The 26,556-nt window shown below is 32.1% G+C and overlaps 1 protein-coding gene across 1 annotated transcript; it reads right to left on the reverse strand.

Moving 5' to 3' along the window:
• Positions 1-3,013: 3,013 nt before the first annotated feature.
• LOC148280801 (putative methylmalonate-semialdehyde/malonate-semialdehyde dehydrogenase [acylating], mitochondrial) lies at positions 3,014-26,491 on the reverse strand. The gene is made up of 11 exons (XM_088227773.1): positions 26,432-26,491; positions 25,388-25,815; positions 12,696-12,832; positions 11,683-11,793; positions 10,833-10,939; positions 9,234-9,347; positions 7,956-8,122; positions 6,779-6,899; positions 5,592-5,741; positions 4,827-4,967; positions 3,014-3,918 (listed from the first exon to the last, which is right to left on the reverse strand). The coding sequence occupies exons 2-11, from the start codon at positions 25,418-25,420 to the stop codon at positions 3,434-3,436; spliced, it is 1,566 nt and encodes a 521-aa protein (XP_088083899.1). The 5' UTR covers positions 25,421-25,815; positions 26,432-26,491; the 3' UTR covers positions 3,014-3,433.
• Positions 26,492-26,556: the final 65 nt, after the last annotated feature.

A 26,556-nucleotide genomic window follows, 5' to 3' on the forward strand; every position in this document is an offset into this window, starting at 1 on the left:
TGTCATTGGCTGGTTTAAGTGGCCACTTTACACACTGTGTAAATAACCATTCTGCCCATGTTTCAACATCCACATTTTCTCAACTCTTCTATCTGTTGACTTTTGTGAAGTAAAAAAGCTGAAACCTTTATCACGTGGGTGAGATTCATCCGGCTGAACCAAATCACCTATCTCCCTAGGGGGAGATTGATTTGGTTCTCCCTAAAAGAAATCCAGCCAGTCTGCAAGCATTTGGACATACTCAAACATTGTTAAACTGTGTTACATACATCATTTTAACTTAGTTTCAATCAAATCAATATTGAAATCCATATTTCTGTTCACTGAGTACCTATAATTCAATTTTATTGGAATCAAAAGATACAGAACTAAATATTTAAAAAATTACAAACCTTGTTGCCATTTTCTGTCTGTAATGGAGTAAAAATACCATATGTACCAGACCACATAATACCACATATTCAGACCCATCAAACATCAAAACATGAGCATTGTGTTGTTGCATAATTTAATAAGCGCTACTGCTTTAAACAGACGTAATAAAAACAACTACATCTATTACAGTACAACTCCAATTAACCGAACTCCGACTATCCAAATCGCTTCAGAATTTCAGAAGAAAATTAATTGAGACGGAAACGTACCGCGATTCGCACAATAACGACTTGGCTGCCCGAAAACGGATGATGACAGTCAAACAGCTTACTTTGACCGAGATGTTCAGCAAGCAATGACTTTCATTTACAGTACGGTACGTACATACTGTACTAATGTACAGCACTTGTAACTATGCTTAATATGTAAAAAGTGTTGCCCTTTTATTTAATTATCTGGTCTGGTCCCAATGTATTTGGATAATTGGAGTTCTCTGTATTTTATAAAATCACACATTTCCTTTTGTGTTTTGCACTAAATTTTACTATAAAATTTGGCTATAATGTTGAACTGATATAGTTTACAAAATGATTAAACTCAAATAGTATATATTTTGTATGTAACAAAAGTATGCTTATAATGTATGCGAGTTATTTATACACTAATTTCTAAGATTTAAGATAATTAAATTTGACATGGGTCCTTTGCATTTATACTATGTATTTTATTAATTTTTAGAGCTTAGCTGTCAAAGTTCGTTGCCTTCTTTGTAATGTGTGGCGAATAAGTAATATGAATCTAGTCTTACATGATAATGTTGTCACTTAGTGTACCTTAATGTTTACCTACCATAATAATTCTTGTATAATATTAATTATCATATTCCCAGCAAAACTATCTCTTAAAGACCAACATTATGTAACACTTTCAAATTTCAAACAATTTGAATTGTGAACCATTGATGAAAAAAAAACTTCTAGTGTTGCCACGTAAAATACAATAACATTTGCAATTTATTTTTAAAAGTAGTACCCACTTACTAAAATATCAAATTAGATCTTAAATAATTATTTTTTGCATGTAAATCCGGGTTAGTTAGATATTTTAATTTTCCAATATAGCCCAATTAGTTCTGAATGGTGCATCTTTTTGTATGACAGTTTTATTGACAGCCACATTTATTGATGAATTATCACGGTACCTATTTCAACTTTAGATACAGCAAGCGGATAAACCCTATGTTATGTAAATCATTAAATTAGTCATATTTTTTTCTCAGAGGTTTGATTTATAAGCTTTATATATTTTGTCATGAGATGAATATTGAACTCCTTTAAATCACGCAGCATAGTGCATTTTGGATGCCAAATGCTTTTTTGGGTGTTATTTTCATACATTAAAAAATAATTTAATAAAACAATGATATTCTGTGTGGGTAGATTACAACATCCTAAAAATATTTTTATTTAAATAATTTACCATGGTTTTGTGATACTTCTTTTCATTTTTATACATTGGAATAATGGAAATTTGTTTTGGTATGTGTTACATTTCAAGTTCAGTAAAAATCATTCAGTTACATCCGTAAAAGGATTTTTTTCTATTATATTAAATTTTGACATGTGTTTGAATGAATTAAAAATATATGGTCAAGCCCAAAAGTGGTTACTGATAATTAAACAAAGTTAATTAACATTTGGAAAAGGCAAAATATACTTTAGCATCAAATTGGAATGGGTGAATAAATTGTCAAGCAGCTCTTTACATAAAGTTTCCACTTGCCTTTAGAATTAAGAAGTCATAGTGTTAAGTGCACACCGTTTACAGAATTCCTGTAATGGTTATATTACTGTTACACAGCTAATTCTCTGTATTTGTATGTAAGAATGTCTACGTTTAAATGATTATCATTGTAAATGCAACAACTTGCTGTTTATAAAAATAAATATGCTTCTCTGAGAAAAAGTGTTTTAATAAGGTAGAAGTAGATCCCTTCTCTTACTATCATATCGCTAGCCCAAAGCACTAAACTGTTATTTTTTAAACGTCTTTATGAAACGGTAACTGTTATTGCTATTTTTATAAAAAGCCAAAATGCCCACCTCTAGTCGGCAGGTCTTTGGAATTCATGAGAAACCTAGCTTGTCGAACATTGGTGATAATTTATTTAACGAGTTTAAACTCAAATTTTCATTTAAAACTCGTCACCGATTCATTACTTCCAGAAAAAACCATGCTGCATTCCTTTTATCTTTTATTATGCTGTCTATTTTCACTCTAAACAAAGTACTTTAACAAAAACAACAAACATTATCAGTTGCTGATGCAATATTTGACAGATGACAGGTAGCGTTGCAGTTTGCAGTGGTAAAAAAATGAACTAAATTACCTACGGCTATTGGTTGTGTCGTTTTCGAAGGGCTGGCTGGCTAACTTTCAACCAGCAATCTCGTTATCTTAATTCATTCAACGAACGGCTTAGCCATTCGATGGAATTCCTCGCATTTTATGAATAAGCTAGACTTCTGATTGAGTGGCCGATTTTACTATTTGGCAGTGACATGTATAAACTAAGATTTGTACATAAATACAATATACATTTTAAAGTGTGTATGTTACATTAAATAAATAAAACAAATTTTGTATTAAAAAATATTATATATTTCTTAATATAATTCACAAATTTATGGCAACAATATTTGGAAGACATATTTCAGGCTTGACAGTGTTCAGCATTTTTAAAACATTCATTGCAAATCGCTGTGTGTTTTATCACAGAATTTTAATAATGCTATGTATTTTTAAATTAAAACAAAAATATTAAAAATAAATACGTAATATAAATACAAAACTGATAACTTCTTAATGATAAATTACAATCAAGTATGAAATTTAAACACAACAATAAAAATCACACAGAAATTACATATGTACATTTATTATGAATTAAGATTGTTAATGTCTTTAGTTCAAGGATAATGGTTTTAATGATACAAAATACGACATTCAAATTAGTAAATACATTAATATATCATAAATAACCCTTTTCTAAATAAAATTATTGCATTGTTGGCATGGCAACAGCCGCTTTAGCGTGACTGACGTCACTCTCCCTCCAGAGTTGAGTAACAGTCTTAGTTTCGAGATAGAAGTTAATTCCTTGCTTTCCATAAAAGTGTGAGTCTCCCAGGAAGCTTCCCCTGGATCCGGTAAACGAAAACATTGGAAGAGGAACGGGGATCGGAACATTGACTCCGACTTGTCCGACGTCAATTTGTTGCACAAACTTTCTGGCAGTCGCTCCATTTGTTGTGAATATCGCCGTGCCATTACCGTAAGGGTTTTTGTTGATTAGTTGAATGGCCTCATCGATGGTGTTGACAGAAAGGCAGATGAGGACCGGGCCGAAGATTTCCTCTTTGTAACACTTCATTTTTGCATCAACATCGGTGAGGATCGTTGGTCCTACAAAGTTGCCCTTTTCATAGTTTGGAACTACGACATTTCGGCCATCCAGGATTAATTTGGCGCCCTCGTCGATACCTACAAAAAAAATTCAAATTAAACACAGACAAAGCAGTACGGCGAATAACTATGTAATAACAATTTAACTTTAGATTTGTTGTTTTTTTGCCCAAATACCCTATGAAAACTTTTTGAATACAAGTAATATCTTTGCCACAAAAACAAATTACGTTGATTTCATGATATAATATATTATAGGGTAGAGGCTACTTGTCATTGTTATAATATTATAGGTATTCAGTCTTAAATGCAAGAACCTTTTTTTTGCCTGTGGTAAGGTAGTTTTGTCTGTGCGTTCGACTGGTGCCCATAGACGGGAGGAGTAGAAATACCCTTTACGCCGACTCCACTTTAAGGGCAAGAAAGGTAGATTTACTCGATTATTTAATGCGAGTATTTTATATCAACGCTTCAAGATGTTCCAAATTACACACACATCTATAAAAAGTCTGATAAGCTATCATTTATTTTACGTAATCACATACTCTTGTGTAGTTCTTATGAGAACTTGTGCGTAAGACGATTTGTTTAGAGTCTATGAGTTATATACGTCTTATTTTCACACAGAATTATTACATAGTAGGCGAATATGATATAACATTATCCAAATATTATAACAATAGATTTTAGGCGGGAATTTAATATGCAAAATTATGTTATTTATAAACAATTGGTTCTAAAAAACAATATGACATTAGAAAGCAGCATATTATGATAAGTGTGTAATCGACATTTTATTAAAATATAATTGTTATTTTAGGAGACGAAGTGATTTTTGGCAAAGTACTTTTTGTTTCTTTCACTAGTTTTCATCAATGTACTAATATGGCAAAAGCATCTTGATAAGCTTGATTTTTCTTTATTAATTTTGCTTCATTTCATTCATGAATTCATTCATGAACTAATTCATTAGCGTTTTAATTTACCTGACTGAATCAAACTGTGAATCCTCTGTTTGGCTTGAGGTGAAATCACAGGGCCGACATCAGTTCCGGGAACATGGCCGGCGTTGACCTTTAGAGCCTGCGCACGTTTCACCAAATCTGGAATCCATTCTCGTGCCTCACCTACAAAAAAGGAGTAAATAATGTATCCTTTTTGTACAAAAGTATTAATACATCACTGCCTTGTATTAATAATATGCAACCCCATTTTGGATGTACTTAGAAATTGTTATAACTTAACTAACACTCCTTTGCATACATTTTAAAAGTGCCAAAATTGAATAAAATATTGCATTTTAACTGAAGAAAAATCTCAATCGGATTTTAAAAATTTGTCTTTAAATGCTCTTTTTGATGCTTGGCAATTGCAATGGGAGTCTTCCGGATAGGTAACCTTTTTTTTCCTCCTCAATCTGTCAGGGTTTGTTTTTTAGATTTCATATTAAAGTTACAGAACAATACTGTCATTCGAGGACACTATAAAGATGTACAGAACGAGATATGGATAAATTTATATAAATGCCAAAAGAAAAAATTCATATTCATCTCAAAGCTAAATCACACATATTTGTGTGAAATAATGTGCAATAAGGGCCTAAATCGCACATCATTATTTTTATATGGTCAAATGAATGTTTTTCATGCTATGGTAAGATAATGCTTGCGTAGATAAGATTAAGAGTTTAGACATTTTATGTATGTTGTACAGTGTTTGAGCTGGGTAGATATAATGTGAACATTTCTTACCAACAAACACAGCAGTGCTGAGAGCCATACAACGCTGTCCAGCGGCTCCGAATGCTGCTCCTGCCAGCTGATTTAAGGTGTTCTCTTTGTTGGCATCAGCCATAATAACTCCGTGATTCTTAGCTCCCATGTTAGACTGCACGCGTTTGCCTGAAGGTGAAACATACAAAAATTCAACAAAAACTTTTTGCAATCCCAAATTAGCTAAACACGTATGTTTAAAATGTGTTAAAGGAGATCGGGCAGATTTGCTTCCAGCCCCAACAGAAATAAGTAGAACCAGGAGAACATTTGATACCATGACGACTCATAAAATTAGCTGTATGTTTAGAAATATATCATCCCTTAAGTAACTCACTACTGTTGGAGGTAGGGCAACGCTATCTTTATTACTCTAATATTAAAGTTTCTTTTAGTTTTTCCAATGTAGATTGAATCGCTAACATTACAGCTTAATTGGTGTATGCCAGATTTATTATATTTATGCACTTTGTCTTTGTAATTTTTTAACAATGTTCCCATATACATAGGGAACTTACAAGTAATATTACAAGTAAAAGAACACTTAGGGTAATAATAATATTTTTTCTGAATTCGCAAATCATCGGATAGAAAATAACCATAATTTCAATGAAGACACTGGATTAAAAGTCATCAGTCTTCATGTTAAAAATAAAATATTGAAATGAGACCACTTGAAAATCTTAGAAATTAAAAAAGTGATTCATAATAAGAAAAAAATAATAAATAACCAATTAAACAATATTTATTTTAGTCCACTTCTGTCTAGTTTCGAACATATCCATCTCACATTACCATCCTTTCAAGACAAAAAGACTTGATTTATTAGTTTCATTGGCAGCATGCTGATAAAATAAAAATTGGTTAAATATATCTTGAGAAAGAAGCTTGTGTAGCTTTGAAACCGTTAAAAAGTCGTTTTATTTATTTTATTATAATGACTAACCACAAAGTTATTTAAATTTATAAAAAAACACATTTTAAAACCAATTTCGGGTAACACTAAACATTCCGATTGTTTCTACGCATGGAAAATCTAATGACCTATTACCTATTACAATAGTACCTAATAAGGTATGTTAATTTACTAATCAACATTTTTGTAAATAAACCTTACTGACAATTACAAGTCCACACACATTGGAACAAATAAATATAATACGAACCATTTTTGTTGGCTCTTTCATAGATATGCTTTCCTGCCTGATCTGATCCAACAAAAGACACGGCTCTGATGTCGGGATTATCACAAATGAAGTTCACAGCATCTTGGGCACCATGAATTACCTATAAACATTAAAAATATAAAACCAATTTACTTAACATCTTCCACCGATGACATGAAATTTCGTCATCATCATTCCCTTTCTGCACCTAATGGTGCATAGGGCACTGCATTGGCACACCAATCGCAGCGTATCTTGATCATTTTTATTACATGAAGGTAAGATGATCAGTCTCATGCTTCAGGTACCAGTCCAGGGACTATGAAATATTTTAAGTGTAAAAACACGCATGAAATTTCACACCCCATCTATTCATATTAACTATGTCCTTATTTTAGATCAAATTAATGTTTAGAAAACTGTTACCGTACTTAAATTGATATTTAGAAAACACAGACTCAATGGGGAAATATCACATATTACGAATACCAATAAAAATTTAAGAAATGGATTTAAAATAAATGTCTTTTCAAATTCAATACGGATATTGAGGAGAAATATTTTCATTTATAACTTTAAAATAGAAATTATGAAAAAACATGTCACTAGAAAAATGCGACACGTTTGGCATTGATAGTTGTGACGTTAAGATTCGTGACGATGTTCTAAAAAAATCAGTCAAAATAAACATGAATCGTGACGTATTAGGGGCGTGGCCAATGCAATGACCGTTTCTGTGGAAATTAAAAATTACAAATTTAAAAATAGTTTTTATGCTACTGATAAGTAGCCAAAACTAGTTTTTTGCTAGACAGTATTTCATGGACCATTACTTTAAAAATATTTTTTTAAAAAGTGTTGTTTCCCTATTTTAAAATTTGATGGTTCACTGCGAGACGGGGGGGGGTATTCTCAATAAAGGCTATTCTAGTTTTACACATTACACCGAATTTGATGATAAGAATAATGTTTAAAAATTATTTGATGTGTAAATTTGAATAGAATATATAAATATTTAATAGAATATATAGTATTCTTACTATCCTGAATATGATATAACTCTCTCAAAAAGTGTTTTCGTAGCTATTTACTTGTTCTGTGTCGATAAGTGTTTAGATAATTGGAGGTTTATAATGAACCCAAACTAAGAATTAGTATTGTAAAGTAAGACCCTCACATTGACAACACCTTTAGGAGCTCCTGCTTCATTCAGCATATCCATGAGGATCATGGTTGCTCCGGGATCCCGTTCTGAGGGCTTGATGACCATAGTGTTACCAGTCACCATGGCCACTGGGAACATCCACAGAGGAATCATGGCAGGAAAGTTGAAAGGAGTGATACCTGAAATAGGCATGATAGATTGAGATCAAATACTTGATACATAAATCGTAGAACTGACGTAAGTATCTCAATTCATCTTCATCGTATCCAGCATATTCAACGAATACTATCAAGACCAACGGAGGTATCTATAGACGAGGTCTGCACTCAAAATGCACGGAAGGAATGCGGTAATGTGTTAATTGACCATAGAACATTTTTTAAAAAAACATTGTAAAAACCCCCGAAACAAGGATGTCATTCATAAGCTACAAAAGAAGTTGTAAAATGGTGCCAAGCCTGTGCTTACTAAGTTCACAAAGCTTGGATTTTTACAAGCAATTTCGGCCAAATGTGTGATACGTTGTTAATGCTGTCGGTGAAAACACCAATTAGGTACTTAGACACTTACATAGTATCATAAACGTAAACCGATACCAACGCCCGCCCAGCGGCATCCGTAATAAGTTTGCCCCTCATTTGGATTTTATTACTTAGGTTCGTATTTTGAAAATAATGTTTTTAAACAATTGAAGAGTTTTTTCTCTACTTTTGACAATATTTTTGTTCGGTATGTCCGAGAAGAAGCTCGTTATAAAAGTGAATAAATGTATGGAGAAAACCACAAACTCAAATGTCAACTAATGTTTCTTCATTATATCCGAGATCTCACTATTTCCGTGATCGTTATAACCAAGTTCGACTGTATATGTATTATGTATAGTAATTGCAACCAGGTTTTCATAAATTTTTGTGTGTTTTTAAATTATTTTTTTAAATAAAAGGAAACATTTGGGTTCTTATGATTTACCCAAATATGTGTTACATATTTGGGGGCCATTTTCAAGAGTTTCGAAAATGGGGAGTTGTGGTAAAACAGGGTACAAATATTAACCCTTTGATACTAGCCACGGGACAACAACCTGATTGAATTGTAGTCTTTCGAAAAGTAGTTTTCGGTCGTGTACAGATCAAAGATACAAGGTACAAAGTTTTGAATACTTTATGGTTCTGTTACTTCTCACATTCAAGACTTTTTATTTTCATTTACATAAATAAATCCAAGAATATTTCAATGAAACGATCGATGTTTCTGCAAGATAAATTACAATGAAACTAAAAAAATATTTACCAGCGGTGACACCGATGGGCACTTTATAGGAATAAGTATCCATATCCTTGGCGATATTTTGCATACATTCTCCCATCTGTAGTGAAGTCACACTGCAACAATGCTCTACCACCTCTGGAATCAACGAAATTATTTTTTATTTATCATACTGATAGATGTATTGTACACACATGCAAATACATTGAACATACCGGAAAATACAAGGTTTGAAAAAAAAATACATGGAATATTTTAATTTCAAACCTTAATACGTAAGACTGCTTTTTTTCCTAGATTAGTTACACATGTTTAACCTTTCCCTCACTAAGCACCCAAAAATTACACATGATCCGAACGGGGGGACCAAATGACCCCGATTAATAAAACGCTGGAAGTGTTTATGACCGTGCAATAATTTATTCATGTTTTCGCGTACACATTTTTGTGTTTTATTTATTTTTGTTAGTTTGCTGAATGCTTATGTACATAAAGTGAAATTGACCCTTGTGTTATTAACGTCTTTTTTGTTTTAATATAAAATAAAAAAACAACTATTTTTAAATAAAAACAGGAAAATGCTTTTTTCTATAAATTTCACTATTACAAAAAATATACGGCAAATAGCTTTAATAATACTTAAGTTATTGAATTAAAATCAGTCTATTGGGGATTCAAATCCCCCCCTTCAGTCCAGCTAGGTTAAAAATTAATCTGACAATTTTAGGCCATATGTAAAAATGTTTAGACAGGCTGGATTTCCTCCCTAGGGAGTTTTTTTTAGATCTAAATTAAAGTGGCCACTTAAATCAGCCAATGACAGGTAATAAGCCCTGTAAATACTTCTGCTGCTATTGGGTGCGCCGCCGGTGACCAGCCTTGAGGGTCACCTGGGGGCATTCTGGTGCTCTAGAGAGTAGATACTAACGTTTCCTATCACTGTCGACATAAAGTGGTTTGAACTGGGTGATGGATTTATTTATTTATGCTTCCCCTTGTCGCTACCTTGTAGACGATGGGGGGTAACAGTGTAAGGGACATTGAAAGTTATAAATGTAAATATTTGTTAGCACTTTTCCTTATTGAAAATTTGGTTAGTAAAGGAAGAAATATAATCAATTTATAATTAAAAAAAAAAAATTTAATTGCTTGCATGTATGAGTGAATCCAAAGAAAGACATTTAGTCTTTAAAACGGATTCAGGTATGTGGTGGATGCTTTCAATGTAAATGCCTAGACATTCATATTTTCTTCTCGAAAATGTTTTCCCTCTCTGTTGCAACAAGCAAAGTTGGTTTTTGACAGACAAACTAGAAAGTGGGGTTTTGGTGTGATCGATTATTCCAGATTGAAAATGACACACAATGCTCACAACTCAAAACTTGTTTGCGACTTTTAAACAGACAACATTCGATTTATATGTTTGTGTAACTATTATGGCTATAGTAGTATTTGCATGCTAGTTTAAATAGTGTCCTGATACACAAACATTTTGCATACAAAAATAAACAATAAAATAAATACACGGTTGTTTTAAAGCATATTTTTGAAAAAATTCTTATTCATAATGTGTCCATGAAAAAACAAAATAAATTTATTTAAAATTGATCCTATAAAACTTACGAAGTCCTCTAAGCACATCTCCCTCGGCATCGATAAGAGTTTTTCCTTGTTCTCTAGTGATGTTTTGTGCCAAGAGTGACATGTTATTCCTAATAATGTGTTGCAATCTAAAAAAAAAACAAATCATAATGTAATATTTTCTTAATCATAGTTACATTAATTTTTCAATTTATAAGTTTCGCGGTTTAGTGGGTTTCATTATTTTTCCTTTTATTTGTTCTGTTCTTAAAAAAATATTTAAAGTGACGTGCTAGGAATTACATTTGAAGGCTTGGATAGTGTTATTTAAAAATGTGTTAAGCCACACAAACCTCAAACTGAGATAATTGATGTTTCAAAGCAGGCGCATTTTTTAAAAATACGGTTTATAATTTGGGCTTGGGTGTTAAGTTTAATATATAAAAAGTAATCAATAGAATTTTTAAAAAAGGTAATAAAATTTTTATATTTATTTTTTAATACAAAAATTTAACAAAAATTTGGGATGGGATAGCACATTTTTACATAACGGCTTAAAAATTATAACCAAGTTTTGTAAAATTTCCATTGAAAATAAATGTAAAAACAGCATTTATAAATAAAAAGTGATAAAAGCGTCATCTATGAACAATTATTTTCATATTTTAATTTAGAATCACCTTAACAAAATACCAAATCAACTTTAAAAAATGTTATGTCTATTTTCAAATCTCCCAGTCATAAAAAAGGGTTTTGTTGGCTTGATCTTATACAAAAAGGTTTATCTCCATATTTAATATATTTCCCACATATTCCAGATCATCTTCTAACTTGTCAAAACAAAGTCTTTTATTTTTCAATTAGTTTTAATATACACGAACAGGGTACTGACTTGAGCATAACTTGTTGGCGAGTGAGGACCGATGATTGGCTCCATGATTTGTACGCTTCTTTGGCAGCATCTACAGCAGTGAGCATCTCGTCTTGGGTGCATTTTGGTACCCTAATAAAGAAAAAAAAAACTTTAAAAGTTGAACTAATCCTTTATGCAGAGGTCCAAGTAATGATAAAATTAAATATATAGAATTAGTATATTAGATATTTTAATGATATTGTTATTTTGTATACTGGTTTATGTTCGTTACTTCTTAGGTTTGATTTATATTCTTTTACTTTTATAAGTTTTTATTGGTATTGCTTTTATTTGGATTGTTAGTTTTAATATTGTATCATATGTAATCACTATTATCAAAGTATTTCATGTTGTTTATTGCATTTGGATTGTTTTATTTATTTATTTTTATAATGTGTAATTATTTTATATTAGTTTTAATTTATTTTATATTTTGTTGTTAATTATTATGGCTTAACACGGGCACAGCCTAAAAAGCCATAATATGTTGGCGAATATGTATACAAATGTAATTTGAAATGAATAAATAAATAAATAGAATGGTCACTGATGTAATTATTGTGGCGCCTTTTTCCTACCTGTGAGGTATCAATTTACTAATATCTTTTTAAGACTTTTTATGTAATTCTACCAATAAAAATTAACCTGTTTAACATCTTTAAAAAGTCTTTTTTAAATACCTATCAAGAACCTCTATAATAAGAAATCATTTAAGGTTGTACAGCACATATCTTCATAAGTAAAGGAGTATCTCAATGGAATTGTCATTTTTATTTTACAATATTTTTTACACAGTTATCAATGGGGGTGGGTCCCAACAAACATTTTTCACTTTATGCTATGACATTTTGAACTTATTTGTTTGTAAATTTCGAGGTTAATTAATATACTTCGTCGTGAAGCTTTAAATTATAATTCTTAATGAATGTATATTCCCAGAGGTAGGTAGATAGGAATTAAAATAAAATCACTTTTATAATGATTAAGAATACCTGGTGACGACTTCATTGGTGGCAGGATCGTGCAGATCAATCCACTCTTTGGCTTTAGACTCCACAAACTGTCCATTGATGAACATTTTTGTGGTTGGTGCGGAACTAGAATATGGCCGAAGGACCACATTTGGTACCTAAAAAAGAAAAATGGTATTTAAAACAATAACATATACATAATTAGTCCATTTGGACATTTTCAATGCGTGTTATAGATGGCATTTCAATTCGTAGATAATTGCCTTAATTTTTTAACAGACTATCGTCGTGATCATACGTGTCACTATGAAGAATAACACCACTGTGTGTGATGAGTGATGAGAAAATGTTTAAATTACTTAGTAACTGTGAAAAATAATACAGATATTTTTTTTTACTAAAGGAATAATACGCTAAGCCTCTATTTTAGAGGCTCGTCAGCATGTAGTAAAGAGAAGACATAGAAAGAAGTTATGAAAAATACACCACAACACCCAGATCAATTGAGAAAACAATCTTTCTCGGATTTCTTTCTTGCAACTGGCAGGAATCAACCGTGAGGCGACACCAGTTTCTCAGTTAGCTGTCTAACCAACTGCGCCACGGTGCATGTCATTTGTAAAAACAATCTTATTTACTAAATAAGTAGGTAATTACGGGGTGTCTCAAAAAAATGTACCTATGCACTATTTAATGGGTCATATCATTCTGATTTTTCTTCCTTTTCAGGGTATTATTAATTAGAGTTAATGGATGGACCGAGATTAACTTTTGCAAAAGGAAAATTTATTTTAAAATGCTACTGAAAGCATACAAATGTAGCAGAAGTACAAAGACAATATCTTAGGAAGTTGCAGACAGACCAACCTACGAGCCTTACAATCAATAGGATAAAAGATAAGTTTGACATGAATGGAACTGTTCAGGATGGTCATAGACAACATTCCGGCATACCAAGAACATCAACAAGCTTCACCAGACAAGAACGAGTGCTGGAAAGTTATCGCGAGATATCAAAAAATCTGTGAGACAAACAAGTCATGAGATTGTGGGAAAGTTGCATTCCATCAATGGAACATGCTATCAATGAAGATGATCCAGGCTGAAAAAAACAATTTTACTAGAAAAATGTGAACAGGATACACAGTTTTCAGGGGATTGTTTGGAGCTATGAAGATGCAATCAAATTCAATTAAACAATTAATAAACATAATTACAGTTACTAGGCTAGTTATTAATTAAGTGAAGGAAAAGTTATACATTTTACGTAGTATTGCAATTTGAATACCAATTAAATGTGAATAAAAACTGAAATCATTCAAACAATGTATACATTTTTGGGACAACCTGTAGTCATATTTTTGAGTACATTTTTCATAATTTTAAATTGCAGGTAACCCACGTTGATCGCGACCCCGGCGAGTGTGGATTCGTTTTAACGAGATATTTTTGCTATGTAGTGACGTTAGAAAAAAAACTTGAAATAATTGAAATTATAGAAAATGGTGGTAAATTGCAGTTGTAGGTAGGAATTTCAAATTGCCCGAGTCTACAGTGTGATAATTTTTTTTTTAAATGCAAGGAGAATTTTTTTTCAAAGCAAGCAATGGTTGGTTCGAACGGTTTTAATAATGATCAAACTTGCATTGCCTTGAAAATTTTGGCGAATCGGCTAGCGCAGACATAGAATCAGTTGAAAAAGTTCCGTAAAAATCCCCCATTGATCGCGAAATTTAGCTTGTAGCGGCCATATCCAGAACGTATCCCCCGCGATCACGGGGGTTACCTGTACATACATAAATAATAAAAACTACAGCAGCCGGCTAGTAATAATAGAAATAATAATAAATAAATAATAATAATAATAATAATAAATAGTAATAATAGAATACGTAGATAAAAGGCAGAATAATTAAAATTCACAATGAAAATTTACATGGCTAAACAGGAACTGGTTTATATAAATTCGATTATGTGGCTTATTTACCTGCATTGAAATGCAAGAAATACATTGTGAAAATATTACCGGTGAATATGTGTACGACAAATTGCATACATAATTCGAAACAAGTTTATTTCTGTCTGTGACTACCAAAATACAACTTTTGTATCAATTTGTATTAGTAATATGACATTTGAAGGAAAGAAAGTATTTATATTTGTATCAACAGACATTAGGAGTAGGGTTTCATAAAGAGAAAAACAGAAAATAATAATACATTAACACTACATAATTAAAATTGAATGCTGTTTTTACTCGATTCAAAAAATGGATTAAAAATTACTTTGAATTTATTTAGTGATATAATAGTTTTTAGTTAATTAGGGAGATCATTATAATTTTTTATTCCTTTGAAAACAAAACTATTTTGACAATGACTTGTGAGGAATTTAGGAATTTTGATATTATTTTGGTATCTGAGTGACTTATTCAGCTCAAATTTGTTTATTTTTTCTTCTTTGTTAATTTGTATATTAGAATTTATTTTGTAAATAGTGTCTACTGTATGAACTTTAAATAATTTATTTAGATTTTTAGTATTGAATGTTCAGGGTGTCTTTAAAATTACTTTGATAATTAATCTTTGTAATATTTGAAGAGGGTTTAATATATTGGCATTTGTAATAAAGATTGTACAATTGAGTAATTAGCTATTTTAAAATTTTTGATTCTTAAAAAATTCCTTTATCTAATAAACATGGATATACATTTTCTAATACGTTAACTCATTCACTAATACGGTATTTCTATTTTAAGTTTTGGTCTATGTATACATCGAGATATTTAATTTTATCTGTTGTATCTAGTACTGAACATGTTAGATTGTTATGTTGCAATTGCTTTGGTGGAAAATTCTTTTTATTACTGAATCCAAATTAGTTTTGTTAATAAAAAATGGGATAATTTTTGTCTATTCCGTATTTAAAGATAAAATATTTTTGTCGAACCATAATTTGATAGTTTTCAATTTTTGTTTTGAATTTTGCATAATTTTGATAGAATAGAATATTGATATTGAATATTGATAGAATAAATAGAAGCGGGTCTATCACTCTCCAAGCACATGAGTTAGTATCTTTTTGTGAAGAGTTACAGTGATAAAATGTACTAGATGTATAAAAGTAGATCTGTATAGAATTTGAAAAAAACATGTACCTTTTATGAAATTTATTAATAAAAAAATTGCAATGAAATTCCTTCATAAGTCTCAAATAAAAACATAAATTCAATATATATTTATATGGGTATACGTATATTTATATTTTTCTCTTACTCGTAACATTGTTAAGTATGTAACAACAACAATAACAAACCATCACGCCGTTTCCCCGTAAGGGTAGGCAGAGAGGATAGAACGCCACATCACTCTATCTTTGCATACAGATCTCGCTTATTCTACATTCATACATCTTCTCATGCACGCGCGCTGATTATTCCGACTTTAGACATGTCCATCTTCAAATATTGGTTGGATTTGGTCATGGCATGTCTTTCTTAGTCTTCCTCTATTTCTGCGTTCATCAACATTCGCATTGTAAATATTTTTAGCCGTTCTTTCGCTGTCCATTCGCTCTGCATGTCCAAACCAGATCAGAGTTCCTTTCTTCATTTTGTCGATAATGCCTATCTCAGCCATACATAATGTACGGATCTCGACATTTGTGGATCTATCGTACATAGTTTTACCACACATTCACCCGAGAGAACACATTTCAGCCTACTTTCATCCCTGTTTTTCCAAGGCCATACTTCGCTCCCATACATCAGAGTCGGGACCGGGACTCAATTGTGAACTGCTAATTTTGCCTCTTGCGACAAACATTTATTTGCCAAGGTTGATTTTAGTGCACCGTTCGCTCTGTTTTCGGCACTCACCCTCCTTTCAATATCTTTCTCAGTCATTCCATCCCTAGTAAACATGCTTCCCAGATACACGAATTCCTCTACCGGTTTTAGTACAACCCCATTCACAGTGATTTCACATTTAGTCATACTTTCATTTCTTTCAAAAACCATCACATTCGATTTACCGACATTCATCAGCAAATCGCTTCCCTCGCAAACATCGTAGACTCGTAAATGTAAGTAAATCTAGTAATACAACTTACTAATCTAGAATTACGCAATATCTCTTCATGAATGTCATCTAACTGGCAAATTTAGTAAAGATTATATTCGCAGAGCGGGATATTTAACACTTTTCACCATAAATCATTGTAATGTAAAATGATAATGCTCGGTTCTATGCAAAACTAGTGGTGTAATATGCGAGATACATAAATGTTTGAAAAAAACTTGAATGGTACACAAAGAACATTTTTTTATAACTTTCTATCATTTGAATATAACCGTCGGTGGACTGAATAATTTCTTCGTTTCACCGGAAGCCATTTTGGTATACTACGAGGTTCCGCAGTCAAACTCTCTGCAAGAAAATGAATGATTTATCACATCGTTGTTGAATTATTTATCGTGATCTGTATTGTATTTTCCTAAATACAGTTTCATGTAAGAATTCCTTTGTAACATATACATGAATCCCATTTATCTACGCTGATTTGAGGTCTTTTAATGCAAATTGAACAAACAATTGCTTTAGTCACCGAGTGTATGTAACACATTGTTTTTGTAAGAGTTTCGAGGCAATTATTGACTGCATAATGTGAGGTTTTTAAATGTTTATTAATCATATTCAAATTTGTGTAGCGTGAATAATTTATTTAGTAATGCAATATTAAAGAAAAAGAGAGAACTGATGTGGTACTAAATGTTTGAAATAAATTCTAACTGGGCAGTAGTCGTAGAAAAGGGACATTGTATTGTACCGTATTGGAAGGAATGTTGAAATAAGCAACCGGGTTGTGGTCCTGTGGCTAATGTTGCGGACTCATGGATCAGAGGTCTGAAATTCGAACCCCACTTTACTTGATTTCCATTTTCTAACCGAGTTATTTACATCTAAATTTGTTGCAACAGAGAGCGAAAATATTTTTCAGAAGGGAATAAGGATATCTAAGCATTTACAGGGCTTATGACCTGTCATTGGCTGGTTTAAGTGTCTACTTCACACACTGTGTAACATTCATCATTCAGCCTATGTTTGAACATCCACATTTCCTCAACTCTTCCATCTGTTGACTTTTGTGAAGTAAAAGAGCTGAAACCTTTATCATGTGGGTGAGATTCATCCGGCTAAACCGATTCACCTACTAGGCAACGACTGAATTTTTTTTTCCAATTTTTCCAATTCTTTTTTTACCAGGTAGTTATTTCAACAATGTTTTGAGTATGTCCAAATGCTTGCAGACTGGCTGGATTTCCTCCCTAGGGAAATAGTTATTCATGTGTGTATGAAGTGGCCACTTAAACCAGCCAACGACAGGTCATAAGCCCTGTAAATGCCTAGACTTCCTTATTCCCTTCTCAAAAGTGTTTTCCCTCTCTGTTGCAACAACTTTAAATATGAATAATTAACTCCCTAGGGAAGAAATCCAGCCAGTCTGCAAACATTTGGACATATTCAAAACATTGTTGAGTTATTTATAACTCGTTGAAAATGGCCACCAAAATTCAAATATTTGGGCAAATTATAAGAATGCTAATATTTCTTTTCATATTAAAAAAAAAAAAAAAACACTCCAGTGACAACTGTCATCAAGCAAAGGCGATATGGCTGGCTGGGCCACATATTACAAGTGCCTCATTACAAGGCATCAGATTCTCTCGATCCTGGACGTCCACAGCTAACAGTTTGTCGGTAGTTCATAAATGAACTACGGGACACGGACCTGACTTGGGAGGACACATGGGAGAGGGCCAGGAGATATTGTGGATATCATAAACTCTACCTAGTGGGAGCGGACATGGATTAAGTAATGAGAAAGTTGCTTCAGGAAATTGGATACAAAAAATATTTTCTCACGTGGGGTAAAAATTAAAACATTTAATTGTAAGGCATAGCTTCTCAAAAATGTAAAAAAAAAAGAATAAAAATTAACTACATCACAAGTTCACTCGGATAAACCAATGATAGAGTGTTGATTGATGTGATGATGTGATTGATTTCCGGTTTCCGGGAAGCCACTGACCAATCAGCAAAACTCTCCAAGGAGAACTTGTAATTTTACAAGAGTAATTTTAAAATTACCAACCTTTAAAAAATCATAGTGCTGATAATGCGAAACATAAAAATATTTTTTAAATTTTTGGCTTCGTTTTATGGTAAAAAAAAAAAAAAACCACTGAAATTCATTCATTCAAATTCAATCATCATCACCATCGTTCCCCTTTCCGCACCCAGTGGAGCAAAGGGCACTACATTGGCATACCAAATGCAGCATAGTTTGATCATCTGTTATATCAAGGTAAAGTGATCAGTCTTACGCTTCAGGTGCCAGTCGAGGAACAATGAAATATTACAGTACAAAAAACCTTTGAAAATCAATATTTCACGTCTACCCCGCCAGGAATCGAACCCAGGACCTCGAGAATGGTAGGCAAACGCGCCAACAACTACACAACGAGGCTGACTTATCTGCGCTCGATTTCCATATTCAGGATTTTTACCTGAGTAGTTGAAAACATTTATCCAGGGTACTGGTTCTATTTTAAGAATGGAACTGTATTTTTTATCCGTCTGGACAGAGAGAATTACAATAGATAGTACTAAAATAAATAACCTGCTTGACTTGTAACAACAAATGAATCTAGGTTATCTTTTAAACCTTGTAATTTACAATATTTGTTAAATTATAATTTATAAACTAATGACTTGAAGGCTCAGAGTAATAACGCTATAGTCGCCCATTCAGACAAAAATCATTCTAGGATTATCAATTATGTAGTTAGCTATAGTTTACCGGAAAACAATGGGCCATAGGTACCCAGATCATGAATCGCAAGTGCAGCTACAAAACCGTCCGTTAGTGGATGGGAGATGATTCCACAGTCGAGCCGTATTGACACTATATGAGTTAGAGAAGAAAGAGGAATTGTGGATGGGTATTTTTTTTTTTTTTGCACCACAACAGGCCAGGAGGCCTAATTACAGTGGTGAATTACATCACAGAGCACCCAGGCTTGAGAAAAATCACATTTTAATTTTTGTGTTCTCACCGGGAATCGAACCCGGAACCTTCCGTGCGTGAGTCAAGCGTCTTGACCACTACACCACGGAGGCCGCCTATTAAGAGAGTGCTTTGAGAATAAGAACGAAGAGGTAAACCATGAACTGATAAGCATTGAAATTTTTCACGGAGGTATGTAAGAGCGTTAGGACTATGAAGTACATTGAACAGAAGTAAGAGGGAGTGATAATCTCTCCGCTGTCTAATTTTGAGCCATTTCAGTTGCCTACGATAATTAGAAATGTGGTCATATTTTCTAAGACCAAAAATATACCTTATGCATGTTTTCTGAAGTCGTTCAAGTTTATCGAGTTGCGTACAGCTTAAATCAGTCATGGAAAAATCAGCGTAATCTAGAATGGGTAATAGTAATGCTTGTACGAGAGTGCATGGGTAAGAATTTTTGCAACCTTCTAAGTGAGTGTAGACTTAAAAATATTTTGCGGCTTAATTCATTAGTATGAGCTCGCCAGCATAGATGTTCATCCATTAGTAATGCTAGATTTTATATAGATTTCCTGTATTGGATAATGGTACCATTGACATTCTATCATCTCTACAGCTGTAGAGAATTATTACTCTGAGCTTGAGGGCTAGACACTTATATAGTTCCTGGGTTCGTTTACAGGATTGCGCGGTGAAGTTTTCAATTACGGAAGCAGTCATTTGGCACTAGGTACATACATAGGTAAAATTTGTGCCTACTACTAACACAGAAATTCAAATTAAGTACTTGGAAATAAACAATAAAGCAATTTAATGCCATAATTTTAGCATTAAAGAGTTATATACTATAATTTAATATTGTAATGCCATCGTGTCAACCGATTTAAGTGCTAAATTTGCTATAAAATCGTCACAATACATAGAAAATGAACATGGATGTGTTTGTTAGGATTGGTTCCAGAGATACTAAAGATCTCTATTTGCGCATGCGCGGACTTGTAAAATTCTTTACTGACGGCCCGCCCTAAAGGAACTGAAGCACTTTCGTAGTTCTATAATCCAGAATCAGACAAAGCGCAGTGTGTTTTAAACTAGTTTGCGCATAACTGCACGGTGGAAAGGTTGTGTGTGGGGTTGTTGCAAATTTTTGGAAGTTATTGATGACTGAACATCGAACCTTTTTAAGATGGCTTCGATTGAAACAACAAACCAATATTCTTGTAGTTATTTAAAGGATTAGTTAACTTATAGTTGATTTTATTAAATAAAAAGAAAATTGATAGTGATTAGAGGTCAAATTTTTACAAAAGCATTAGTTCCATCCAATATATGGACGGACAGCACATGCTACTTAAAGGTCAGATAATAGAAACATCCCTTCGAATCATTCCAACAGAAGCAAGCTCTTCGTTCTAGTTACGAGAGAACCCTTTTAATACCCTGTCACCGCTCTAATTTTCTTGCCTCCTCTTTCACAGTAGTAGCCGCTCGATTGTGGAATAATCTACCCACTAATGTTAGAGACGCCCCTTCTTTATTTACATTTAAGTCAAGATTGAAATGCCACTATCTAAATATTTAAATTTTTCCTTAATTCTTCTTCTTTCCTTCCCATCCCCTCTCCTCTCTTCATAGTATTGTGTTATTTTATATATATATATATTTATTTATATTTTTTTACATCTTTGCTTTTAATTTTTGTATAAAATTGTAAGATTCAATATGTCCATGTATTTATAATTTTCTCAAACTGAACAGTTTGGGTAGGTAGGAAGAAATTGCCTTAGGGCAATATGCCCGCCCTTATATGTATATATATTGTATATGTATATAAAGTGTTAAATAAATAAATAAAGCAATATTACTAATAATTGAACTGATAGTTTTTTTATGGATAGTTAAGTAAATATCTAAGGAATTGAAATCTCAAAATGAAATTTTTATGAAATCCCTGTAAATGCCTATACTTCGATATCTCCTTATCTGTTGTAATATGTCTTAATGGCTCCCTAGGGGGTGAAACCCTGTCTTTGCCTAAAAAATTTTGGACAAACATAAAACAATATTTAAGCAGTTTATACTAGAAATTATATTTTAATGTCAGTTTACAATACATTGAGTAGATCTTCATTTTATCACCGAGTAACTTTGTTTTGACAAAATTATCTCTGCTTGTTATCTTTTTTATAAAATGAGGCGTCACAGCAAAATCAAACAACAGTATCTTGTCCCCCCTGTGATCTATTTTATCAAAAAACTTCATATGGAACTTGATTAAAAAAATAATTTTAAACCATGTGACTGTAAAACAGCTTGTAAAATTATAGAAAAGAACAAACATCTTATTGATTTAGCTGGCGTTTATTCAGTAAAACTGAATAATAAATAAGTTATTAACCCTTCCGAGACTAAGGGGGTGTCTAGGGTCGCCCAGGTAGCATATTTTGTTCATCATCATATTGATTTCACTTTTTGCATAATCCTACCCCATAATGCCAAGAATGTATCAAAATTATTAAAATATTTCTGCTTATCTGTCAAATTCTTTCAATAATAATTCACATTTGTCTTTGCTTACTCAATTCAAACAGCAATAATTGTAACTCACTGCTCTACAGTTTAGAAATCTTTGATATGTTGGTCAGTGTGCAGGTGTGCTTTTTGGTATTTAGGTGTGAATTTCTAGCCATAACCACAAAAATCCGGATTTCGTGATTTCCATTTAGCATTCATTCCCATCCCAACTCCCTGCTATACCGCTTCGCTGATGCGTAGCGAGAATTTAGATCAGTGCTGTACAACGATTCACAAAGAGAGTAGCGGGATGTCATATAGCATCCTCCCATATTTTATGATAAAATGTATGGATTTCACAGAAAACTCGAAATATTATGAAACAGTCTTATAAACAGTACTATGACAATCATGACATTTTTGTTTTTAAAGTAACATGGATAGCATTTTATCAGGGGTATATCTGGTACTGATACCCTCCTCAAGAACTAGCGGATTTTTTTGTGCTCAGGCTCGGAAAGGTTATTATTTACATAAAGAAACATCATCATCATCATTCCCCTTTCGTCACCCAGTGGTGCATAGGGCACTGCATTGGTAAACCAAATGCAGCGTAGTTCGGTCATCTATTATAAGAAGGTAAGAATGAAATAGTGCAGTTTAAACAACCTTTAAAATATAAACTTTATATTTGAAGCACTAGCTTTGTTTTTAACCACTAATTTTTACTTTCCACCGACCGGTTTCAAAGCAAACAAGCTTCTTCGTCAAGGTTTACGTAACTAATGAATTGATTCCTTTTTTTATATTTTTTCCTTACACGGGTGGTAATTTGATATCATTATTTTCGAAGTTAGACAGGAGAGGACTAAAAGAAATATTGTTTATTTGGTTATTAATTATTGTTTTCTTATTATGAATCGCTTTTTTAATTTCTAAGATTGTCTAACATCTACACTATACTATGAAGAGAGGAGAGGGTAAGAGGGAAGGAAAGAGGGAGGAAAAAGGAAAAACTTAAATATTCAGGAAGTGATATTTCATATGTGATTTGAATGTAAATAAAGAAAGGGCGTCTCTGACATTAATGGGTAGATTATTCCATAATCGAGCAGTTACTACTGTGAAAGAGGAGGCAAAAAAATTAGAGCGGTGAATGGGTATTGAAAGGGTTCTCTCGTTACTAGAACGAAGAGTTAGCCCATGCTGTGAGAGTTTGGAAGAGCTCTCTCAGATATACAGGCAAAGTGGGATTATTTAAAATATTTTTCTATGGCATTTTAAGAAATGTATTGATTTGGGAAATTAAACTGTAAGTGATAAAATTTTAGAACAAGAGGCAGTACGTATTAAACTCTTATAAGAATTATTCATCTTTCTTTTTTATAAATTATTTAATTAAAATGAACTCTTTTAAAGGAAATATAAAAAATACATAAAATTAAACTGTAGCTTTTCAACATTGAAATTATTGGCATGGTGGTTCTATATATTGGAATATGGTAGGTACAGTTTATTGTTTATTTATTTATTAATATACACGGCACGAAGTGCCTTTTACTTTACAAAAAATATATATTGTGTAGAAATAAACACTTCAATACAGTAGATAAAAGTGGAAAAAAAAGGCATAAAAAGTTTATATGTACATATTGTATCACAATGGTTACATTCAATGAACAGTCATTATAAGGAATAAAAAAACATTAAAAGGAATATAAAAACTAAAAAGTACGAAAAATGTTTTATAACTTTTTTTTATAGTTATTTTTAAAAAAAAGGACAGGTAGGTATATCTTTAATCAGAATTACATTGAAAAAAAATAATACAAAATTACAAAATCTAAATTAAGGAGAAAAAATGATTTTTTTTAAAGTTAAAAATAAGAATCCAATAAACATATAATGTATGTTCACTAAAATATACAAAAACTAGAAAAAAAGTAAGGAGAAAGCAATTAATTTAAAAAATATATAGTATAGGTTCATAGGCGGCCTCGGTGGTGTAGTGGTCAAGACGCTTGACTCACACACGAAAGGTTCCGGGTTCGATTCCCGGTGAGAAAACAAAAATTAAAATGTGATTTTTTTCAAGCCTGGGTGTCAGTGATGTAATTCACCACTGTAATTGGGCCTCCTGGCCTGTTGTGGTGCAAAAATAAATAAATAAATAACTATAGCTTGACAAATGTAAGCTACTGTTCACCATCTTTGAAATAATTCAAAAGAGTTGATTTATATAAACTATACTTTATGTTAAATGTATCAGCAACATCAGAATATTTATTGCCAAGTACATGAAGCCGATTCAGAATAGCATTATACGAGTATATCGTTCGCGAATTGACGAGTCATTTGTCCAGGTACCTTGAAGTTAATGAGCGCTAATAGACTTGGGCAGTCCCATGTAAAATTATCAATCTTAAATAAATTCAATAAATCTATAATTTTTCTTCTTTCGGTTAGCTTTAACAAGTTCAAAGTATTCAATAGAAAATCATAGTTAATAAATTCACATCTGATTCCGAGTTTAAAATTAACATATCTTAAAAATTTATTTTGAACTCTTTCAAGAGTATATTGGTGTGAACGGAGTCCATATAGTTGAGTTGTATTCCAACTGGCTCCTAACTAAATCATTATACATCAATTTCAAAGTATTCATATTTTTTAAGTTCTTTGTCACTCGCAAAATAAATCCTAACATTTTTAAAGATTTATTGGCTAGGCAGTTTATGTGACTGTTAAAAGACTACTTTTGATCAAAAATGAATTATGAAGCTGAGGAATTGACAGACTAATAAAACCATATCACATATCAAATAAAACAAAACGGTCTTCTAGACTTTAATCTAAGATAATCAAACGTTGCTGAAAAAGCTCAGTAGGATTAAGCATAAACCACTGATAGATTTCTTTTATTTAGCTAAATAAATGTTCCTTTATAGTCTTGCAATAAAATAAGACTTGATAACATGTCATGCTTGAAGAGTTCAGAAAATAAGCTCAAAATTACATCAATTTAATAATGAGTAGAAAATAGTATAATGAAAATATGTCAAATTCACACAATGATGCGAAATTGGTATTATGTATATTAACATAAACTTTTAACTTGTACTCACTTTTTTGCGAAGAACCCGTAAAAGAGAAGCCATGTCACCGGTTTCTTTTGACAGTACTCTTCCAAAATACGCAAATGCCCAACTGAATACTGATTACGATTATTACGCAAAGAACAAAACTGAAAACACAGGCTTGTTACGTTGCGTATTATTATATCACCACGATAAAATAATGTTTTCCCCTTATCAATTCATTATCACTACGCCATCGACCGTACTTGACAATTCAAGCCAAATAAAATTAACCTATCGTAGAGGTTAGAAATTTTATCATATAAATGACGTTTCAGAAAAGTTGTTTTGTATTTGTATCTCTTTCTAACTAGCGCGAAGCTTCAGGAGTGAATGAAATAAACATATTTAAATTTATATCACAATAGATTGGCGCCCTTGAAAATGATATTTGATTGGAGTTGATCCGGTCGGTCCTGAAAAAGTTAAATCAATTCAAATGACTTGTCTACAAAAGTAGCGAACTAATAGAAGTTACGTTTGGTTATCAAAGAAATTTATGAATTGTCATGACATTTTGAATAGTTTTATTACAATATTATATTTAGAGAGAACTCAAGTACCTACTAAGTATATTGTCAAAATAAATATGCTTTACTTTCAATCTTTTGTATTATTATATTTACGAAATCTTAGAGTAATAATAAAACCTTACTCCGAGAACGAAATACAATGTGTGTTTATTTAACACCGCGTACCTACCTATAATTAACGTATTACAAAACAGAGACAAATAACATTTTAGAGAAAGTAATGTAGAAGTCTAGGTATTTACAGGGCTTATGACCCGTCATTGGCTGGTTTAAGTGGCCACTTTACACACTGTGTCAATTTTTTTTTCAATTTCTATACTTCTTCATGGACCAGGTGGATTTATCAACAATGTTTTGAGTTTGTCAATTTTTTTGTAACAATTAATTTAATTTATGATTTAACTCCCTGGGGAGCTGTTAATATTAACATATTACAACAGAGATGAATAACATTTTAAAGAAAGTAATAGAGAAGTCTAGTAATTTATTTAATTATTACCGGTTATTGTTATCAAAAGTTTCAGGTCTCCTTAGCGATCACAATCAGCGGAATCGGTACATAGAATAAAATAATAGGTATATAATATTACTTTACAACTTCCATGATATTATTTAGTTATCTGT

Source organism: Micrasema longulum, unplaced genomic scaffold (genome assembly GCF_059751315.1).
Source record: "Micrasema longulum isolate JH-2025_06_02 unplaced genomic scaffold, ASM5975131v1 h1tg000535l, whole genome shotgun sequence".
Classification (NCBI taxonomy): Eukaryota; Metazoa; Arthropoda; class Insecta; order Trichoptera; family Brachycentridae; genus Micrasema; species Micrasema longulum.